This window comes from Phyllostomus hastatus, unplaced genomic scaffold (genome assembly GCF_019186645.2).
Source record: "Phyllostomus hastatus isolate PE091 unplaced genomic scaffold, TTU_PhHast_1.1 phas_scaffold_78, whole genome shotgun sequence".
In the NCBI taxonomy this organism is placed as follows: domain Eukaryota; kingdom Metazoa; phylum Chordata; class Mammalia; order Chiroptera; family Phyllostomidae; genus Phyllostomus; species Phyllostomus hastatus.
The window spans coordinates 104865491-104887535 of NW_025334041.1; the positions used below are offsets into that span (position 1 = coordinate 104865491).

At 58.3% G+C, this 22045-nt stretch overlaps 1 protein-coding gene across 1 annotated transcript in view; it reads right to left on the bottom strand.

The window, feature by feature from the left end:
• Positions 1–4139: 4139 nt before the first annotated feature.
• The window catches only part of TTC7A (tetratricopeptide repeat domain 7A), a 112758-nt gene continuing 94852 nt past the window's right edge, over positions 4140–22045 (bottom strand). Inside the window, exons 19-20 of the mRNA XM_045828874.1 lie at positions 17126–17328; positions 4140–6293 (exon numbers count right to left, since the gene is read on the bottom strand). Of these exons, the coding sequence (XP_045684830.1) occupies positions 6072–6293; positions 17126–17328 (425 nt within the window). The 3' untranslated portion in view covers positions 4140–6071. The remainder of the gene's footprint in view (positions 6294–17125; positions 17329–22045) is intronic.

The window sequence follows — 22045 nt, forward strand, 5'->3', positions numbered from 1 at the left end:
AATCTCCAAGTTCAGAATCAGTTGTTCTAAGCTTCATTTTAACATCCCCTGGAGAGACTTTAAAACTCTTAGATCTGTCAGCTCCAAGACAGATCCCATCAAAATCTCTGGGGGGCGTGGGGGGTGGGGCTCGGGCTTCTTGTTTTTTCAGAGCTCGCCCCCTTGCCCCATCCCTGATGACTCCAATGAGTGGCCAAGGTTGAGACCCACCGTTGAGATGGCATGAGGGCACCAGTCACCAGTAGCCCCGAGCGAGGGCACAGGTAGTTCTCCCAACCTGAAGGGTTAAGAAGAAGACAGGGCCTTGCCCTGGAAATCCCTCTGCAGTACAAAGAAGAGGTTGACCCACGCTAGCCTCTGGCTGAGTCCAAAGGGAAAGGGATGGCACAGGGCCCATTTGGGTGAAGTTAGTGCCCGGAGTGGTACCAGCTGGAGGTTGTTCTGGGTAGAAAGGAGAGCAGCAGCCTGAACCCAGGCACCTCTCGCCGGCCTGACCCCTGGCTGGACTCCTCACAGACTTCTGGTTTTGGCCAACGGCTGGGCCCAAAGTGGGGAAGGGGATGGGGTTGGCCTCTGGATTCAGGGCGGCAGGGGCTGGGTGGGCTTGTGGGGGTCAGTGCTGGAGACCCAGAGCTTGGCAGGGCTTACCTGCAGCCTTCCTAGAGAAGAGACCTGCTCAGTGAAGGGCAGTGAGAGCCAAGGCTGAGTCCTCGGACACTGGGGGCGGCGAGTAGAGCAGGCAGGGAGGGGCATCCAGACAGGAAGGGGGGGGGTGTCCAGGAGGTGCACACGTGGAGAATCCTCTCCCAGCAGGTGCTTCTTGTTGCCTTAACAATACCCCTGGCTACATCAGAGCCCAGTAAACATCGTCACCTTCTGAGGAGTGGTGGGGGCTCGCAAAGGCCCAGCCAGTGGGGAACGGAGGTAGGAAGGTGGCTGCTTTGGGTGGGAGTGTGGCTTAGTCCCTGAGAACTGCAGATGGGAAGGTGGCCCAGGCTCTGTGACACCGCATCTCTGGTCACCAGAGAGGGGCAGGTAGGTGCGGGGCAGGCGCAGGGACCGACAAGGCTTCCCACTGGACTGGCCACCCTGGAACTGAGGAGCCTGGCAGGGGACAGCTGGGACAGCACGGAGCGCACTGGGAGCCGTGCAGGTCCCAAACGGAGCCTAGTGCTTGATGAGGGCTGACCACTGCCCTTGTCTCTTCTCTTTTTAAAAAAAGATTTTGTTTATTTTTAGAGAGACGGGAAGGGAGGTAGAAAGAGAGGGAGAGAAACATCAATGTGTGGTTGCCTCTAGCGTGCCCCCTACCTGGGACCTGGCCTGCAACCCAGGCATGTGCCCTGCCTGGGAATTGAACCCATGGCCCTTTGGTTCATAGTCTGGCACTCAATCCACTGAGCCACACCAGCCAGGGCTCATCCCTTCTTTTCTGAAGTCCCAGAGCTCAGAGGTCCTGAATGCTGAGGGCCACCAAAGAGAAAGGAAGTTGCTGGAGCTCCTTTCATTCAACGGGGCGGGAGGGACCCTTGAAAATACGCCAGTCAGGGGCACATCTGCTTAGGTTTCTAATCCCCAACCTGTGCAGGGCTGGGCATGGGAGCTGCACTGCAGAACGCCCCTGACCCCACGTGCCCAGTCCGGTGTCTGCGGTAGTTCTTTATCTGAACTGTCTGTGTCAGTCTCCTGTGGCTGCTATAACAAATTCCCAGACTTTATTGCTTGAAGCAGCACACATTTATTCTCTTACAGCTCTGGAGGTCGGAATTCCCCAAATCAGTCTCACTGGGCTAAAGTCCAGGTGAGGCAGGGGTGTTTCCTTCCGGAGGCTCCGGGGGAGAATCTGTTTCCTTCTTTTCCAGCCTCTACCTTCCGTTCCTGACATCATCCCAAATTCCCGCTCCCGTCTCATCCAGTCCTGCCTCCTACCCTCCTGCCTTCCTCTTTTAAGGATCCTTGTGGTTATGTGGGTTCCCCTGGGTAATCCAGACAACCTCCCCAAGGCCCTTAACTTTATCATGTTTGTGCAACCCCTTTATCACGTGGGAGGACATATTTGCAGGTTCTGGGACAAGGATAGCTTTGTGGGGGGGGTTGTTATTCAGGCTTCCACCCCATCCATCTGACCTGTACCTGGGATGGGGAGTGGGGCGTTCTTCTGTTTGAAATAATGCCCTCCCTGTGGCCCTTGGTGGGCACCGAGTCCCCCTCCAGGCGGGCTGGCTGCCCCTCACCCATGCTCCAGTAGTCCCAGGTTCTCACCTGAGGCTAGGTTGGACCTCGGGCTCTGGGGTCACAGTACGCTGTCATCAGAGGCCAGCAGCATGGGTTGGGGGTGGGGGTTACTTATCTGGCTGCTTTCCACACAAGGCCAAGAAACATTTGCATGGTGACGATATCTGAATGCCCCGGTGGGGTGGCGGGTGCGAGGCAACAATGGGCACTTTGGTACCAGAGAGGAGTCTGGGGGGGTGGAGGCTGAAATTCCATTCATGTTTGTGCCCGCAGAGAAACGCTATTAATACTGAAGGACTGTGTCCTGGAGAGCAGCGGGTGGGCTGGAGGTCCAAGGGGGTGGCAGTGCGCACGTCTCGTCCCCAGGCTCCCGCCCCTGTTCTGGCACAATGGGCCGGACACAGAGCTGGCCCCCTCCTTCTCCAGGGGGTTTATGTGTGGACAAGGGGCCTGAAGACCGGGGGGTCAGGAAATGTCTCCACCCCGCCTGACTTTCCAACCTCTGACCGACTGGAGGTCAGCGCAGCGTGGCCCTCATACTGAACAGGAAGGCCTCCCCTCCCTTCCTCCCTCCCCCTCTTCCTGCCTCCATTCTCTTCCTTGAAGGATGAGCCTTCTAAAACTTTCTCCCGGGCTGGCAGATAATGACACATCACATCCCAGGGGACCATGAGCTGGGGGCGAGGGTGTGTGACAAGTAATCTACGCTACGTGTTACATCCCTGAAGATCGTGCACGTGTTTCCTTCAAAGAAAGCATCGCAGCAAAAGAGGAGCTGGGCACCCAGAGGCCCCACGCAAGTCCTCCTCCACTAGGACAGCAAAACCGCAATGAGAGCAGAGCTGTGGGTTGGGGAGGCCAGGCCGCAGTGAGGCCAGGGAGCAGGAAGCTCAGTCTAGGCCAGCCCCAAGTTCCAGGGAAAGCCTCCGGAGCAGCTGTCGTCAAAGTGGGGGGGTGCAGCCTTGGGGTGCACCAGATGATGCTTGGGAGTACACAGAGAAGATAGAGCTCCTGTATAAACTTGTGTCATCCTTCAAAATTTTAGCGCACATTTTATATGTAGTATGTTGGTATGTGGTAAAACATGTATCAGGCGTGCATTGGCATGTCCTGCTCAGTGCAGGTGGCCAATCTGGATGCCGCCTGGATCCTCACCACACGCCCCTCCCGGGGGCTTCTCCCCCCGGTGCTGGAGAAGGCCACAGGCAGTGCCCCGGGAACAATCTCTCTGTTCAGGCGGCAAGTCTGGCCCTGACTCTGCAGTTGGGCCCTGGAGGCAGCAGAGGGCTCAGGGCCACCTAAAGGACAGGTAGCAGTCTGAAATGGGATCTATACTAGCTGGGCATGCCTAGACCCCCTCTCCCTCCTCCCACCCATCTCCAGGCTCCAGCCTGACCCCGAAGCCCTCCCGAACGCCCTACCCCTGCCCCCCAGTACTCATCCCCTCTCACGGGGCTAAAACGACAGTCCTGTCATCGGGGCCCTCCCTCCCGCCTTGCTCCTCCAACCCTGTCCCCCTTGCTCCTCCAACCCCCCACCCCTGACCTGCGAGGCCCAGGCCCTGGCCTTCAGGACTCCGTGGGCCCCTCCCCTTCTGTAATACCCCAGCCTCTCCAGGGCCCGCTCCAGGCAGGTTCCGGAGCCACCTGTGAGCTGAATGAACACACTGCTTCAGACAAACCTGCTTCCCCTTCAGGGGCCTCTTTACTCAACCTGCAAACTGGCAGCAACTTGGCCTAGACCGCCGAGGCCTCCTCTGAGGGTACATTTGGTGCCTTTCCTTTCTGAGAACTGACCACCAACATCTTTGGGTCCCCCAAGGCAAAATCAATGGCTTCTGCTTTGTCTTAATTCTTTGTCCCCTAACAGAATTCCAGGATAAAAATAGAGCTCTATCATATACAGGGCCCGGCACAAATAATGCCCCCTTTTTATTAAAAATCTTTTATTACAAAATCATGAGCATGTAATTCTGTAACATAACAATATCATACTCAAGCACACCATATGGCATTTTAGGTGAGATGTTCAAATTAAAACTATAAATTATTGTACCCATATAATATTACCTGACGAACCACACTCAAGCAGGCATTACTTCTGCCAGACCCTGTGTGGGTCTGGCACATACACAGATCCTTCAAACTGGAGGCGAAGGATGTGGTTTCTCCGCAGTGTTGCTCACCTGGCGGGAGGCCAGGGGGCACGGGGCTTTCCCCAGGAAGCCCCTGGGGGTGCAGTGCTGAGCCCAGGTGGTGAGGAGTGGGGTTTCCCACAGACAGCCTGGGCTGTGACAAACCCGGGCAGTCCCCGCTCCACCTTTCCACACACCTTGAAATGAGAGATGTACCTGATGGAGCTTTAAAACTAAAACCCAAAGTGCAGGTGAAAAAGGGATTCCCCTAATCAGCCTGTGGTGGTGGAGGGGGCAGGGGGATTCCTTGGGGAGAATTCCCAGAGCATCAAGCAGCAGGCTAGGGGAGCAGCAGGAAAGACCCCACCGCCAGCACCCAGGGCCCCTGCTGACAAAGGTGTCAAGTATACAGAGGCCAGCTCAAGTAGTTAGGTGCCAGCCAGGCAGAACCAAACAGCCAGGGTGGGGCTTGGGTTAACCAACAAAGCCCGAGGCGAAGTGGACTGCAAGTGGTGTGATGAATCTGGGGCAGTCCTGGAGCCTCCTCGTCATCACCCCTACAGTGATCTGCCCTGTACTCACGGCCCTGAAAGGGAAGGCTTCCAGGAGCAATGTGTTGCTGTAACGCATTAGAAAGGGCCGGCTGCAGCTGCCATGCTCACACCCTGAGGCCCATCCTGGGGCTACGGCCCAGGGTCTGAGCTGGCTGCTTGAGCTGGGGCATTTCCAGGAAGGTGGCGGTGGGCAGGAATGGCAGGTTGGTTAGGGCCGGTGCTCAGTGTCCCTGGCCAGACACCACGGGCCTCAAAGGCGCTTGGCAGCAGAGGGTACACAGTGAGTCCCAACTGGCCTCACTGGGCAAAGGGCAACACCAGGCATTACCCACTAAGTCGAAGTCTGGGAGAGGAATCCATCTTCTTTCCACTTGCCAGTGGGTTCTTCAAACCATGACTGACCTGGGCAAGACCTGAGAGTGATCTGAAACCTTGTCCTGAGACTGTGGCATGGGACCGTGACGTGGGGCTCCCCCAAGGCACAGAGGCACAGGTGGGGGGAAGGCACAGCTGTAAGGCTCCAGGGAGTAGGTCCTGTCACCACGACTCTATGACACTGAGGGTTCAAGCAGACCATCTCCCGAGGAGCCAAGGAAGAACACAGGAACCCCTGCTGGCCCGGCCTCAGGGTAGCTGCAGGGTTCATCGCTGGTGCTGGAGGGCAGAGGGCTGAGGTTCGAGACTAAAGCTTGTGCAAAGCGGGAAATCGGGGTCAGGGATGCCGAGAGAGGGTGGCAGGTGTGTACATGGGTTTCTAGAGGGGGAAGTGACCAAGCCCACAGACCTTACTGCATATTTCGAGGATGCACAGATACTCCGGGGAGGGGCCCCATGTTGAGGTGGCCTCCCGGCCACTTCCTTGCTCGTAAATGTCACAATGTCTGACTCCCGAGGAGCAAGGAATTTGCTTTTGATGCAAATCTGGTCCACCCAGCTCCAGACGAGCCTCTCTTACAGACTCACTGGGCCCTGGAGGGAATGCAGGGGTGGGGTGGGGGAGGCGAGGGGAACTAGGGCTGCAGCTTGCAGAAGTGTTCCCTAGAGATGTATTTCCCTGAGGTCCCATGCCTCCCTGAACCCATGTTCCCTGCCGTCGGCCTGCTCCGCCCGCCGGGCAGTCCCCTTCCTCCTGCTGCTGCAGGGCAGAGTCAGAGCTCTCTGGGGATGATGGAGAAGGGCAGCACCGGGCTGCTGGCTTCCAGCTCGAGGGCGGTGAGGAAGCACTCCACAGCGGCCTCGCTCTGGCCCTGGGCCTGCAGCACCTCGCCCAGGCCCTGCCATGCCTCGTGGCAGGTGCTCTGCCTCTCCACAGCGTCCCGCAGCACCTTCTGGGCCAGGCACTTGTGGTCCAGCCGACTCAGCATCATGCCCTGGGAGCAAGCACAGGGTGAGGGGTTAGTGAGGGTGTCCTGGGGTAAGGACACCCTGGCCATCGGGGCAACGAGTGGGAAGCAGCTTGGCCACCAGCCGGGGAGGGCCCCAGATGCAGTGTCTCGTTTGGATTCGGTCAAGTGACTGTGCCCTTGATCAATGTGAATCTCACCTGTCCCACCCCTGACCTGCTTCCAGGCCAGCCTCCCAAATCACACACCATGGGAGCTGTGTCCTGCCCGGCCCCAAGGGATGGGCTTTCAGCAGCCCTGGCTTTGAGTCTCCCCACTACCAGCTGGGGGACCCTGGGCAAGCCACCACTCTCTGGCCCTCTGTTTCCTCACCTATAAAAGCGAAAGACCACAGTAGCCACCTCAAGGGCTATTGTGAAGTTTACACGAGTCCGTTTATGTAAATACTTTAATACTTCAACAGAGTTCTGCCTGTGTGAGTCTGTTGATGGGCCTGTTACCCCCGGGCCTGCTGCTGCCCTTCTCCCCAGGGACCGAGGGATGTGTGCTGCAGGCTCCAGCTTCCATCACCTTGGGGAGAACCTTCAACCTGTGGGTGGGTGGGGCAGCTCCTTTGCCTGCATCCCCGGTCTTCCTAGGGACATCTGGGTCCCGGGAACGAATGCTCACCCCAGCCCGGCCTGGCAAGTGAGGGTCACAGGACAGTGAGGGGGCTGGGGACCGGGGACAGAGGCTGTGTGAAAGGATGGCTTTGGGAGGGTGGGTCAGGGTCGTCAGGGACTGGGCCTTACATTTTCGGCTCCAACAACCCCGCTGCCAGAGAGATACAGGAAGTGACAGGAATTGCTACAAAAAGGGGTTGGGAATTCAACTGGCACCCTGCCCCTCTGGGTCCACTTCTACATACACTGGGTGAGCAGGGGCAGGGGCTGGCATCTCCTTTCCGCCCTCGTTCCCAGAAAGGCTGCTTTGCACCACACTGTCTCACTGGTCTGTGTCCCAGCCCTCAAAGGTGGCCTGGGATGGCAGCACTGGGGGCCTCCTCTCATTCCAAGAGACGGGGTAAAGCACAAAGACATGAGGTAAGGTGCAAACAACGCTGACTTCCTGGATAGGCGGGGGCCAGGGTGGGGGTGGGGAGCTGCCTTCTGTGTGCTGGGAGCCCCCTCCCGGGTGCCCGCCCACTGGCGGCCATGTACATTTTTAGCTGGAACATTTTCATCCTCACCACGCTCCCCAGAGTTAGGCCCTCTGTTGCTATGGAGACCAACTGAGGAAGATGCACATGCCTGATTTCATAAAGAGCCTGGAACATGACCAATTAGGAAAGAGGGAAGGCTGGCGCCCAAGAAGCCCTAGGAAAAGCCTCTTCCTCTCTGGAGGTGCTGGCTGGCAGTACTGGGGCCAGGGGGCAGGAGAGGAAGGAGGAGATGTCTCTTCAACCCAGGGTGAAGCCATCCCCAGGGAACCACGAGGATGAGGCAGAGGACAGGGGAGGATGGGGAGCTGCAGCCAGGCGGAGCCTCAGGCAGGCCCCCAGCTCCGGCTCTCGCCAGATGGGAGTGGTGCTGACTCAGGGCTGCCTAAGACCAGGGGGCTGTGCCCAGTCTGGTCAACAGGGCTCCAGGCCAAGCCGTTCTGCCCGCAGGGCCTGGGAGCTGGACCCTGAGCAGCTCACGATGGAACAGGGCCCACAGGGAGGAGGGAAGGAAGGCGAGACAACAGGCTGCCAGACACCAAAATTAAGCACCAAAAATGGAAGGTTTGAGCCCTGTAAGTGCTGCCCATGGGGGAGCGACAGAGGACAGATAGGGAAGGGCCAGCCAGCAGGACCTCCCAGAGAGGGGGCGGGGCCGCAGGGGCTTCTACACATGAAAATTGCTATATTGAGCTTCCACATGAGATTTCATTGGAAAAGAGGGCTCGATCTAAAAATGAGTTTGAAAACCCCCGATTCTCAGGAAGCGTGTGGGTGTTTGGGAAGCGTCCAGATGTGCCCGAAGGCTGACCCGGGAGTGCACATGGGTGCGCATGCTGGTCTCAGTTCGGAGGGTCTGTGGCAGGCGCCTTTGCGAGCTCTGTGCAGCGGACAGGCCCAGGGCTGCACAGCCACCAGAACCCCGGCGCTGCCGCTGACTAGTGCAGCGACTCCGGGCAAGCGGCCCATTGTCTCTGAGCCACGGTTTCCTCATCTGCAAGCTGGGGAACAGAAGGGTCCTCCCTCATAAGCTACTGACCAATTTGAAATCGCGTAGTGGGGGCACATGGTGGGCAGAGAGCAAATGGAAGTGTCCCCAAGATGACCAGAGGTCCTGGAGGGGATGAAGGTGTGGAACAGCTGAGTTTTCTAGAGGGCAGAGCTCTCTGTCGGGGCCGACTATGGGCTAGGCTGGGCTCGGTTCACATCCCCACCACCCTGGGGTGCTGACCTGAGAGCCTGAAAGGAGACACCGGGCTGGGGTCAGGCTGGGGCCCAGAGGCCTGGGGCTTGTAACAGGATCTGCGGCCACCTGCCCAAGACACCAGCCTGTTCGTGTTTGGTAGCAACTCGGAGTGTTTGCTGCTTGACAACCGGACAGGGCCCAGCCCAGGGGACTGCAGGTCTCACCTGCTCCGCCCCGGTCCGCACTGCCACTCCCCTGGCACCCCTGCCCCCACAGGCCTCCATTCAAACGTCCCTGCGGACTCCCCCCACCCCGGCCAGGGGGCATCCTGAACCCAGAGCAACCAGACCTGCTGGTGACCTTCACCCAAAAGAGGTCACAGCTGTGCTGCCCCGGCACAGGGATCAGAAAGTGAGGTGCAAGTTGCTCTTGGCGACGGAGCACAGCCCCTGTAAGAGGGGCCAGGGTTGGTGGCAGCCGCTCAGGGAGGGGCAGGGCCGTGGGGAAGTCCCAGACATTCCCGACTTCCTCCATTCCTCCCTCCTCCCTCCCTCCCTTCTTGGTTCTCAAGGAGGAGGAAACATCTGGCCATATCTCATCGACCTGGGACCCGGCTCCCTGTAAGCCTTCCCTGAGGACGGCAGGACCCCTTGCCCATGTCACCACCTTGACATTATTCTCCATTACTGCGGGCTGTCAAATTTGACCCCTGTCCTCCTGTCTAGGCTGAGGGGGACGGGTCCCTGGCTCCTACCTGCCTGGCCATGACCCGCATGATAGCAGCTCAACAGAGCTCATGTGGGAAGGTCCTGGGCTCAAAGCCGGGTACGCCAGAGGCACCTGTGGGTGCCTAGCAGCCTGCTCAGTGCCACTGGACAGGCAGCCTGAGGGGCCCTCTGAGGGGGGCCCTCTCTGTTAGGAGCCCAGGTTCTCTGTGGAGGTCCAGGGTGGGGTCAGGGACGGTAGCCTGGGGTGGGGATGCAGAAGAAATCGGATCCTGCCTTATTTTTCCAAGCTGCCACCGCACAGCATCTCACCCAGTGCCTGACACTGTCCCCCAGGGGGGAGGGCAGCACGAAGGTCCCTGTCTGCCTTCTCCTCCTTTTTGGTGGAGGCCTGCTCTGGGAAATAGTCCCCAGTGCTGGGCCAGCTGCTGGTCATGCTGAGTGCTCCCTCCCCACCCCTCTCCTCAAGTATTTATAGAAGTTATTTTGAGAATTTTCTTTCTGAGCTCAAGGCACATTCCTGGGATTCTGTCATAGTCTTTCCAGCTGGGAAGCCGGGAATCAGCTGGAGGCTGCTGGAGCCTTCTGGTCCCTGGAGCCTCCTGCTTGGGGACCCTGGGGCTGCAGGGAGGAGCCCCCAGTGGGGCCACCTCTGAGGCTGCTCCACAGGAAGGCTCCCTCCCGACACCCATCCTGGGGTGCTGACACGCCCAGTGAGGGAGGCCCACATTTCTGCATGCTGGATTCTCCCAGGTGTGTCAGCCTCAACCTGTCCAACTAGCCTGGGAATGAGGCGGCTCTTCGGGCTGAGAAGCAGCCTACACATCACCACCTCCATCTGGGAGCTGGGGCCGCCTCAGAGTCACGACGGGTCCTACTTTCCTGTTGGGAGAAGGGGCACAAATCCTTGTGGATCCCACCCCATGCCTGGCCGATGGCCCCCCTACCCTCAACCAGAGCTCCCCCAGGCTCTCATAGGAAGAGGGCCCTGCTGAGGGAGCCCAGCCTAGGTGGGGCCCCACCTGGCCACGGCCAAGCCCTCAGGGCTAAGTCAGGAGGCTGTAGCGAGGCTGCTGGACTTCGGGTTTTAGAAGAGAAGACCCTGTGATGGGCAGTGAGAAGGGGGCCCATTGCAAAGGCCCCACTCTGGGACCAGGAGACGGAGCCCTGGGGGCTGGTGATGACATATTTGGTGGGGTGTGGGGGGGTATGGCCTGGTGGATAAGATGGAAGGGGCTGAACCCAGCTGTATCCTCCACAGGGTGAGTCTTTCAGACCATTGACTCTGGGGCCAAGCTAAACCAGCAGTGCCTCGCTATCATTCTGATCTGAATCTATGACAGGCTGACAGAAAGTTTCCTTTCCACTTCCTCGTCAAGGTTGGCATGGACTTCGGGAGCCCACGCACCAGCCTAAGGCTTTCCAAAGTCTAGAGCCAGTGGAACTGCCCTCATCTTCTGGAAAGTCCCTGGGCCTAGGCTGGGGGCTATGCGAGGCCAGGGGTAAGGCAGGGTGGGCAGGGGTCTCCTGACACCAGGGAGGCCTGGGCTGGGGGAGAACTGGCCCATGCACCTCCCACCGCCCCGACACAGCAAGGCCCCAGAACTCTCTCATTTCCTTCCTCCTCCACTTTCCCTTCAGGGGCTCCAGACCACAGGCAGCGCTGCAGAGGGATGAGGAATACAGAACTCACAACAAAACCACTGCACCAGGAGGCCAATGACCAACGAGGCTTTCCTACTAAAACTGTTCTGTTAGAAAGAAGCAATATTCCCCACCTGCTGGAGCTGATGGGACAGAGTTCACCGACGAGGGGCTGTGTGTGCAAGAGCTCAGGAACCGCACCCCCTGCCCCCCAGCACGGTGTAAGACTTCGGGGTCCTCCCACCCCTCAGACTGCTGGGCCCTCTAAGCTACCTGCCACAGCTCAGGAAGCCGACCAGGAGGCAGGCCTAGGACAGATGGGCGGCCTGGGCCCCGAGGGACGGGCCCGGAGCCCTGCTGCTCTGTGCACTGCAGCCTGGTCCAGAGGCTGGGCATGCAGTTTCACTTCTCAGCCGCTCAGAAGGCCTTTCCTCCTTGGAGTCAGGACGCAGCCGAGGCTGGGCCAGCCTGGCAGGACAACGGGCCAGAGTGCAGGGCTGAGCAGGACGTCCCAGAGCCCGGCATCCCCTGCCCCTCCTCTTCCTCGGCCACAGAGCCCCAGCATGCCCCTTTAGCTGATGCGGCTCTCCCAAGGCGGTGGACCACAAGACCAGGTCTCAAATTTCCCTAATTCCTCAGCTCACGCCTGCACCTACGGAGCAGGCTGCCCTTGCTCTCAACTCAGGTCAGCTGGGCCTTGCGCTGTGTATGCTCTTGTCCCAGCCACAGGGCAGCTGGGGCTGATGCCCTACACATCTGCGCCTTGGCCAGAGTCACCTGGTGGGTTCATTGAGGGCTGAGCAGCTTCAGTACAATGCCTCTCGGGCTTGGCTCTGGGCTTTCGTTTTCCTCTGCAAACCAAGTGCATCTGACCTGGTCTGGGAGCCACACTTCTAAAGCAAAAGATACAAAAGACCCCAGCTACTGGGACAACCTCATTCTAACTGGAGCCCCATGTGCTTGGCACCGTGGTTCCTATTTTATAGATGAGGACACAGAGGTTCTGAGATGTGGTTAAACAGCAAGTGCAGCAAAAGTGGGACTTAAGTCCAGGTCAGTCAGACTCAAGGCTGTGCTCCAACCTCCAGGCATAGCTGGCTCTGACCGTGGGGCTCAAGAACTGTGCCAGCCAACCGGCCCCACAGGCAGCTCTGAGGTCCCTGGTCCTTGCCCAGCAGCCCCTCCCTGCCTTTGTAGCACCCTGCTGGCACTGGGGGCCATCCAGCAGCACAGGGAAGTTTGGACCAATGACCTTCACCCCACAGCCGCCTGGTCAAAGATGGGCTCAGGCTACCCGCCACCAAGTCTTCCACGCAAATGGAGAGAAAAATGCCTGCTGTTAATGTACCTTTTCACAGCTCTCACCTCATCTAAGCCCAAAACTCTCCCTGGAGCTCACAAGAGCCTAAATTATTTTCCTCATTGGATAGAAGCCTGAGCCAGGGGAGGGAAGTAATCTCTGTGCCCCATGACTTGAGGGCTGGCTGTCTGCCTCAGATGCGTCACCTCTACTGCACAACCCTGCCCTCTAGGACTGGGGACGGGGCCCACCAGGGGAGGGTGCTGGGGGCAGTTCTATGTGGCCACAGTCTACCACCTCCTTGGCCTTTGAGAGCAGAGACTTCTTGTTGGATCCTGGAGCCCCTGCCAAAGCCCAACCCAGAACCCTGGGCTAGGTGCAGCAGAACCCTGGTCCTCCCTGACGCGGATCCCACCTTGGGGAAGGTTAGGGATCTGGTGGGGAGCTCTGGGGACTTGAGATACACTGCAGCACACTCCAGTCTGGGGAGAGGTGGGGCAAGGGGCTCTGGGGCCCTCGGGGATGGCCATGCACTAAGCCCACAGCCCACGTCAAGAGCAAGACATCAGCCTCATGCTGGGAGCAAGATGGAACAAATGCAGGGGAATAATTCATGGCCACATTCTCATCGGAGGGCACTGGATGACAGAAATGCTGTCTTCCGTCTTTGCGGGGGCGTCTGGAGAGAGAAGAGGCCAGGTCACATGGCTAGGATTGCTTCAGAAATTACATCTCCAGGACTTACAGCACAGGAGCTAAAGCTCACGCAGGGCAGTCTCTCCCTGTTGCTGGGGTGACCAAGGAGAAAGGGTTCCAGGGAGACGGGCAACAGGAACCTGGAGCTCTGTCCCAAGAAGAAAGCATGACCAGGGACAGGGGCCGGTGGGGAGCAGGAAACCCCACCTGCCCTCCAGAAATGCAGGTGGCAGGAATGCAACCACACCTGCCCACTCGTGGCTGAGGTTTTCTCTGCGGTGAGTCAGGCTGCACCAAAGCATCCATGCTCCCGGCTCAGCCTAGCAGAGGGCAGGGAGAGCGACTTGGCCTGAAGCCAGAGCTAGTGACCCTCCTACCACTAAGGTCAGGTGACCTCAATGGAACTTCCTCTTGGGAGGGCTCTGAGTGACTTGGCCAGTCCATCAGCCACACTTGGGCTCCTTGTCGTCCCCAGGCATCCCTGCTCTCTTGGTGTGCAGAGGGGCTCCTGAGAGGAAAGGGCAGAGACAGGCTCAGAGAGACGATGCAGGCTGCCTGAGGACCCTCCTCTGGCTGAGGCCGTGGGGCCCTCTCCAAAAAGCAGTGCAAGCCAGGGCCCCCTCCTCTGCTGATCTGGGGAAGGACCCTGCCTTCTTTCTCATGCTTCCTCAGGGGCAGGCAGGTGAAGTTCAGGCTTCCCCTCCCTCACTAGAGTCTTCCGCCAGGAAATCAACTTCTGAACACCCAGGCCGAGGGAGTGAGGTGTCTGGCTACTGGTCAGGAAGGCCGGGACTGAGCCGGCAGAGACCCCGCCAGGACCTGCTGCTGGATGTCACCGGGAGTTTCTATCTGCAGAGAGCACGCCTTTCTCCATCTGTACTTTGGCAGAGGTGGTGGCTGCAGGACCAGGGCTTGAGGACACAGACGCCTCTGGGGTGCTGCTGTGGCACAGGGGAGACTCTTCCCTAGCAGAGCACTGCCAAGGTGGTGTCTCTTTCCTGCCTGATCTGGGTGGAGAAATCTGAGCCGAGCCCAGAGTGGAGCCAGAACCATGGAGAGGTCCCCTGTCACATGCAGGGCAGCGGGATGGGGAGAGGAGAGAACCTGCCTCTGGGCCGAAGTTCAGATTCCTAGAAACGCCCGAACCCTGGCTCCTGAACGCAACAGCCTTCCACTCCTAGAGGCTTCCTCCAGCCTGTCCCCCGCTGGCCTGTCCCCCATACACAGACACAGGGAGAGGCCTATCGGCTGGCCTCCTGGTGTGTGGTGACCCTGCCTCAGGGACTACAGGGCCAAACCTGGCTGCCGCACAGCTTAGAGTCCATCCTCATCCTCCCCTTTCCAGACCTCTGGGAGTGGGACTCAACCACGACCTCTGAGGGCTCACCCAGAGCTCCTCCAGCCCTGGCTATGGCTGGCTGTGCTCTCAGGGGACCCTAGCACCTACGAGAGGCCAGCGTCCTCACAAAGCCACAGTGGCATGGTAAGGCCAGGATGTCTTCCCTGGGAACCTGCCTTATCCATGACTCCACAGTGGGGGAACGCCAGTTCCCCTCCATGTTCCTTTAACTGGATAATTCTCCAGGGGTGCACCCACCCCTGGAGTTCACAAAGGCTGAGATAACAGATAGGTTGCTCTCGCTCTCTACCGACTATTTCTACAGTGACTCCCTTACATAACTGTCAGGCTGACTTAACCAATGAGGAGTGGATCCCTTCGTGTTGTACTGTGGTGATAAAGATCCCAATGTGACATCTGTGCTCAATGGGGGAAAGTGCTGTGATTGATTAGTAATGTCTGTCACGGGTGAGGGACTAGAGCATGGTGGTGTACATGCTGTGCTTTGCTTTCTCAGATACTTCAGTGCAGACTTCTGGTTGTACTTTCACATGTGTCACCTCACTTGATTAGAACATAGGTCTAGGAATGATGAAGATTATTATTTATTTGCAAAGGGAGACATCGGGACGGTTGAAGTTAAGTGTATCTTTTCCTAAGTCACCCAAGTGCATTAGGGCCAGCGCCAGAGTTAGGTCACAGATTGCCCTGAGTCTGAGGTCAGTCCAGGGAAGACACTTAGACTGGGGAAGGTAGAGATCAACATGCCAAAGTGTTCGTGTGTCTCTGGGAGAAGAGTGCTTAGTAAATCTTCCCCAGGCCTGAAATCTGCTATGCTCTATGCATACGTGTAGGATGCTGGCAGGAACAGCGCGCGTGGAAAGGAGATGAGCTGCCCACGCTGGAGCCGACGGCCCCTCTGGTTGCTTAGAACTTTCACAGTGGGCTGGCCTGCCTCCAACCTGCTCCGATTTCACCACATCGGGAAGGCACCCGGGAAGAGAAAAGGGACCATTTCAGAAACATCTGCAGGGAGCCACTCTGGACAGCTCTTCAGTTACCATGGAAACTCACCCTTGGAAACTGCTTCAATTTCAGGGAAATAGCTACCAACAATAATAAGCATAAATGAAAAATGGTACTCTGTTACTTCGAAATTGTACTTGTTATTGGATTTCGGTGGGTTTTAGGAACTGAATGGCAGGCTCCTACCCGCGAGTGCAGCGGAAGGCCGACATCGCTGCCTGGCTGCCGGCTGAGGCCGAGTGACGTAGCCGCACCCCCCCCCACTGCCCTAATCAAGTTTCTGGACGTGACCTCCCGGGAGGCATGCATCAGAGGAGCCAATGTCTGAACTGCGGGAGGAAGGATGTGCCTTGCAAAAAACAAACATCTACTGAGCAGACTGGCAGCCAACCCGGAGCCACGTGGAGGGGAACAGGGGTCAGGCTGTGACGCCCCTGCACAGGTTTCCTTCAGCTGGTGCGCCGTACTCGCATGGGCCCACGCTGAAAAGCCCTTGAGAAACCAGGCAGCGGGAGTAAGAGCTGAGCTGGGAATCTCTGTTCTCATCTGTTTCCAAGGACTCTTGGGGTTGGAAAGGACCTCATTATAAACCCCTATGTGATGTTTCTGTCGGCAGCATCCTCATAGGATGGTACCTGAGTTTGTGCTTGGACTTCCCTAGGAGTTATCACACCATGTTCCCGACACTGGGCTGCAGTCTAACTCCCGGTAGCTTCTGCTCGTGAACGGTCAGACCCCTCCGGGCAGCGATGACCCTGCGGCCATCTGGAGTCCTTCTTCTGACCCTTCTGTGTTAGTTAGTGTCTGGACGTGAGTGGCCCTGTCCTGGCTGTTCTCAAGGAGCTCTCAGGCGGACAGGAAGTGGAACCCAGACTCTGACAGGGGAAGACTGCGTCTCTAACTGTGGGCTCCTAAACTATGCTTCAAAAACCACTGTGCGTAGGCAGGCCTGCACACTTTCAGGGCACTGCGCTGATCCTGGTGCCCGCTCCCTGAAGGCAGCCGAGGAAGGTGGGCAAGAAGTTACACTGAGGGCCTACTGTACTAGATAAGGAGAGGCCCACTGCACAGATAAGTAAAAAAGAGGCGCAGAGAGGGGGGCTGACCTGCCCATAGTCACCCGGAAAGAGAATGGCCAGGCCCGGACAAGAGCACCAGCATTCTGCTCCCGGTCCCTGACCCTTCCCATAGGAAGGTCACTGAGCCTTGGGCACCCAAGTCCTGAGCTCCATGTCCTGAGGTTGGGGGCCCCAGGGGCCATTTCCAATGTGTGCTTGAGTCAGACCCGGAATGACAGCCCACTCTGGGGCATCCCCTGGCATCCTGCCCAGGAGCTCCTCTGAAATGGGGAAGGCAGCCCAATGATTGAGGTGGCGAGGGTCTGAGAACCCCCACAAAGAACATTCCAGTATCTAGAGTCTCCAGGGAGAGGATCTGATGCGCACACAACAGTGGAAGCCGTCTGAGGCTAGGCTGCCTGCCGTACAGGAACTAACAGCAACACGTCGCAGAGCGTCAGCCTGTGCTCGCGGATTCTTTCATCTACTCAGGCAGGCTCTGACTCTGGGAAGCGGCCTGCCCCTGCGGGAGGGAGCGTCGGTCGCTGTTCCCAACAGAGCAGGGCGGAAGCCACCTCCAGACACCATATCACCCGGGAACTGTGGCAGCAAAGCACCTGCAGGCATGGAGGGGGTGAGGGTGGAGAGGGCCCCGAGGCCTTGTGTGGGGGTGCGAGGCTGACTCACCAGGCTGTGCATGATGCGCACGCCGTCGGGGTTCACTGTGAGCGCCTCCTTGTACAGCTGCTTGGCCTCCTCCAGGCTGCCCTTCATCTCAGCCAGCCGGCCGCGCATGTAGAGGACTGAGTGCGAGGTGGGGAAGAGGCTTGCTGCCTCCTGGATGCAGAAACCTGCTTCCTTCAGGTGCTGCTGCTCCATGAACAGTTCAGCTGTGAAACCAGAAGGACAGTGGGAGGTGAGAGTGGTGGCAAAGTCGGAGGCAGCAGCCCCCGCCCTGGGAACCAGTCTCGGGTGATGGAAACCACCCCTGCCAGTCACAGCACAGGGCAGGCTTGCTCTGGGGTGCGGGGCTAACACCAGGTAAGGGCTTCTGAGTGCTCGCTGTGTTATGTGCTCCACACAGACTCTTGGCCAACGCTCACAGAGTGCTGTAGAGCAAGCACTCTTATTGCTGGGCTTCAGGGAGCAGTAAACTGAGGCACAGAGAGGGTAGGGAAGTTGCCCAAGGCCACAGAAAGGGTAAGTTAGGTTAGGTAAGATGGCATCAGGCCATTGGACTTCAGAGACCTGCAGTAGGGACACAAGTGGTATCTCCTGGAGCTCAACCTTTGCTTAGGTGATGGTGACTTTTTTCCAGTGTCCTCTCATGTCGCTTGTTCATTATTGTGTGCCTGGGCTAGGGGGAGGGAAACAGATGTGGTGGCTCTCCTCCAGTTCTCAGTCTCCAAGGAGGGAGGCTAGCCGTGTGCACAGAGCCCGAGGGAGAGCCAGGCGATCCTGCCAAGGATGGGCGTGGGTGGGAGAGGAGGAGAGAGGCCAGGGAGCACCTGTGCAGGGGCAGAGCCAGGCCCCGCCAAGGAGTGTTAGTAACAGCTCCCAAACAGCCGGCACCCACTGAGAGCCGACTGTGGGCCAAGGCCCAACTGTGAGAAGCATCTTCTCTCATTTAATCCTCACAAGTCTGGGAGGGAGGCGGCGGCGCTCTCACAAGCCCCACGCTAACAAGCCAGGCTGAGGGAGGGAGGACCTCACCCCACCCCTCAGTGGGAAGGGGCAGGGCAGGGCTGGGTCCCCTAGCAGCTCCCGGCCTCCCTCCAAAGGACTTTCTGCAGCACCGAGAAGAACAGAGGACACATGTACAATGCGCCCCACAACCGGTTTGCCCCAGATCAGTGGAAAACGGGGCAGTTTCTCCAGTCCCGGACCAGCCCACATAAAAGCAGTTCAAACCCTCCTGCACGCACACACCCACAGCAGGTGCTTTTTGCAGCGCAGCTCTTTGGGGCTGCAGCTTGGCCTCACAGGCCACTCGGCCCTCCTCTGACGGTAGCCTACGGCTCGGCTGCCCCGCCTGGGGCTGGTGCCCGTGCACAGATGGGAGCACAGAAGGGCAAGCAGAGCCTGGCTTGTGACTTTGCCAAGAGCTGTTCCTTACAAAGGATGAGAGCTGAGGTTACATGAGTTCGGATTAGGCCTGGGGTGGGCTGGATAAGAGACATCCCACAGGAAGCTCCCAGAAAGAGGTAGGAAACCCAGGCTCAGGCATCACATCTTCCCACTCTGGCAAGAAGCAGGAAGGAGGTCTAACTGAGGCTTTGACTGTAGCACACAGCACTCGGAGCACTCAGCCTGAATGTTGCCTAAGGCTCATTGCATAATCAAACAGCTCGCCACATCCTAAAATACTACAGAGGGCTCTTTGAGCAAGGGTACTTTTTTTCACTAGTGGAGATGAGTATGGGGGAATCAGAGAATTAATTAAACACAGAGGAGCCAGGCTCCCCTGATAAGGCCAGAAAGAGAGATGCTGGCCCTTGTTCCCTGGGCCAGCCTGGACTGGAAATTCCCAAGACAGAAAACACAGGGAGGTGAGGCCGGGAAGGGCAGGCTTTGAGCCTGGGGCCTTGCAGGGAGGGCTGGCCCAGGGGTCGGGACTTTGGTTCTCTCCACGTCGGCTCTCCTCTGCTCTGCTGCTGTGTTCCCTTCTGGGGCCTGGTGCTCTGAGCAGACTGCCTTCATAACTAAGTGTGCAATATGCAACTATTGATCACTGACAGTATGCCTGGCCCTCCCACAAGGACAAAGAGTGAAGTCACCAAACTACTGGAGTGACCCAGAGCAGTGGAGTGACAAGTGCCAACTCTGAGTGCTCTGGTCACTCCAAAGGGGTCAGGTCAGCTGTGCTGGTGTGGTCAGGGAAGTCTTCCTGAGGGAGGCAGCATTTGAGTTAAGGCCTGAAGGCGCAGGGGCACTTGGACTCGCAGAAAGAAGGGAGACTGGGCTAACCTGGAGGGCTGGGCTCCCCTTTGGCAGAAGTCCCCAGGGCCACAAAGAAGAGGGGAGAAGTAGAAAGAAGTGTGTGGTGTGAGTGCTGGGGGTGGGGAGGTCTTCCTGCGTCAGCTCCCACAGTGGCTCCCTCCCTCGCTAGCAGCTCGGCTCAGAGGCCGGGCCCTCCACTGCCCCAGACCTTGCACCAGCAGGCCCACCCCGGGCCTGGTCTGCCTGCCCACCTGGTCTTGGCACAGCTCATTAAGCTGTTTACAACTTGCTGCCCTGTCTCCTGAGCTTCATCTCTGGAGGCTGCCCCTGGTCCCTCCCCTGGGGATTCCTCGCAGTACCTGACATCAAGGGATTTCAATGACATGATCCCCGCCTCCCTCCTTCTTTGGGGCCCTGGGCCTTGGGCTGGCCATACACCAGAAAACACGTCCTGAAAAATAGGTAGGGCTGCTTTGTTCCATGGACTTTGTTACCAGTTAGGCAGGAAACCAGATGACACAGAACAGAGTTGGAGAAGTGAGGTCCTGTGGGCTGCTGGCTCGGCCTCGCGGACAGCTCCTGGCGGGCCCAGCTTCCAGGGCGGGGCCTCTGACCTGCAGTCAGGCTCACAGGTCTGGGGGCTTCAGTGTACCCCTTCGTTCCAGCCTCAGTGTCCCCAGGCAGTTGTTTTACCACACAGACAGCCACATGGCACAGTGCCCGCCCACTGCCCTGGTCTGCTACCACCAGGCCCTGGCTGCCAGGGCCCCAGGGTGCCCACACCCCTCCCAACCTCCCCTGGCCGGGGCCGGATGAGCACTCAGTGTTACCGGGTTTTCCTTGGAGTCTCATAGTCATGGTCATCATCCCAGGCAACTGGGGCCTCGCTGTCCCCTTGGTGCCAGGGGGCCCTCTCCGACCCTGTCTCAGTTCCGTACTCCCTCTCCCTACTCTGGGTTTCTCGCTTCTCCAATCCCCCTCCCAGCCCGTTCAAGACCTCCTGTCTCGCCTGTCTCAGCTCTTCCTTCTCCTCCCTCCAGCTCTCTCCACCCGCCCCCTCTTCGCTTTCTCTCAGCAGACTCCAAATGGAAAACATCTGTTCCCTGGAGCTTTGCAACCGTCCTTTTATTATTTTTTCTAAGGCCTCCTGCTCTAACCCTGCACCGGAGCTGGTGCCAGTCTTCCTGCCATTCTGGCCAACACTGAGGCCTCACCCCCAAGGCTGGGGGACAGACTCACTCCTCTAGGGCTATTTGCACAGCCTCTCTGCAGGGAGGGCCTCGCCCTCCGCCTGTCCTGAGCCAGGAGCTGGGGGAGGGAGGGCCTAGGGCCACACCTACAGCCTTTTAGAGGCTCTCCCCGGGGGAAACGGAGACCCTCCACCAGCTAAAAGGGCAGAGCCACCAAGGCAGGAGAGGAGTAAACATTGGGCTCTAAAAAGAATCCACCTTAGCTAGCCCTGAGTTCCACGGGCATCACCAAAACTGCCCCCTACAGGAAATAAGCATCCCTCCTGTGGAGCAGGCCCTCAGGACATAGTGACACCAAGAATAAAGGAGAAGGTGGGGGTGGACGAGGGAGGGATGAAAGAGAAGATGGGGTGGGGGCAGAAGGGAGAAGGCCTGGAGAGTTAGAGATCTAAGGGAATGGGGGGCTGGTCTGAGACCCCCCCGCCCCTAGGCCCAGAGAGGGACACGATTTGCCTCTGAGACCACAAGGGAATCAAGACTGCTTGGGCCTGGCCCCTCACTTCCTGTCCTGGGAGCCTCTTCTTACTAACTCAGGACCCCGCACGCACGCAGTGGCTGACAGGCAGAAAGGAGGGAAGAAGAAAAATGCTGGAGCGAGGGAAGAGAGGACTTGGAAAGAAGGCACAGAAGGCAAGAGGGAGATGGGGGCGGGGGTGGGGAGCTGGGGAAAGAGGAGAGAGTGAAGACAAGGAAAGGAATGAGGAGGAACAAGGCAACTCGGGGCCAAGGGTAAGACAGTGTCTTCCTTGACTATAATTCTATAACAAATAGGACCTCTGGACACAGCCCTGACTGCCCCACTGCAGTTCTCCAGGCTGCCCAGCTGCCAGCTGGGGTGGTGTCCATGTGCAGGGCCACCTTAAGAGCCAGGGCACCAGTGCCCAGGCAGTGTGAACTTGACATTTGGGAGCTAAGACCTGGGCTAACTTCCCCCAACTCAGGGAGAGCCCTTGGCCACCTGTGAGCCCCTGGAATTCCAAGCAAGGGACCTCTCCCTCCATCCATCTGCCTCTCTCTAGCACACTCAGTTTCCGAGGCGTGAGCAATAGTGAGAGAGGGAGGTGGGCCGTCGTGCTGTCCTGGAAGCACCTGCAGACACTCAGGACCCTGAAGCATCTGTGGGGCCACTCCTCACCCATTCTCGCACATACCTGCTGCCAAAGGGGCAACATTTCTGAAACTCATCTCTCAAGTGGAAACCCTTGGGGAAGCTTCTCAAGTCAGACTGGAAAGAGAAGGACCCTTGGACAGGGGACGCGAGGACAACGAGAGCTGGGAGAAGCAGCACACAACATTTCCCAGCCTAGGAGAGGGGTTAATGATGGAACTTACTGCCAGAACAGACTGGGATGCAGTTTATCTGGCACCGAACCAGGGGGATTAGCTCATTCCAAAATGATAAAGGGGAATATTTTCC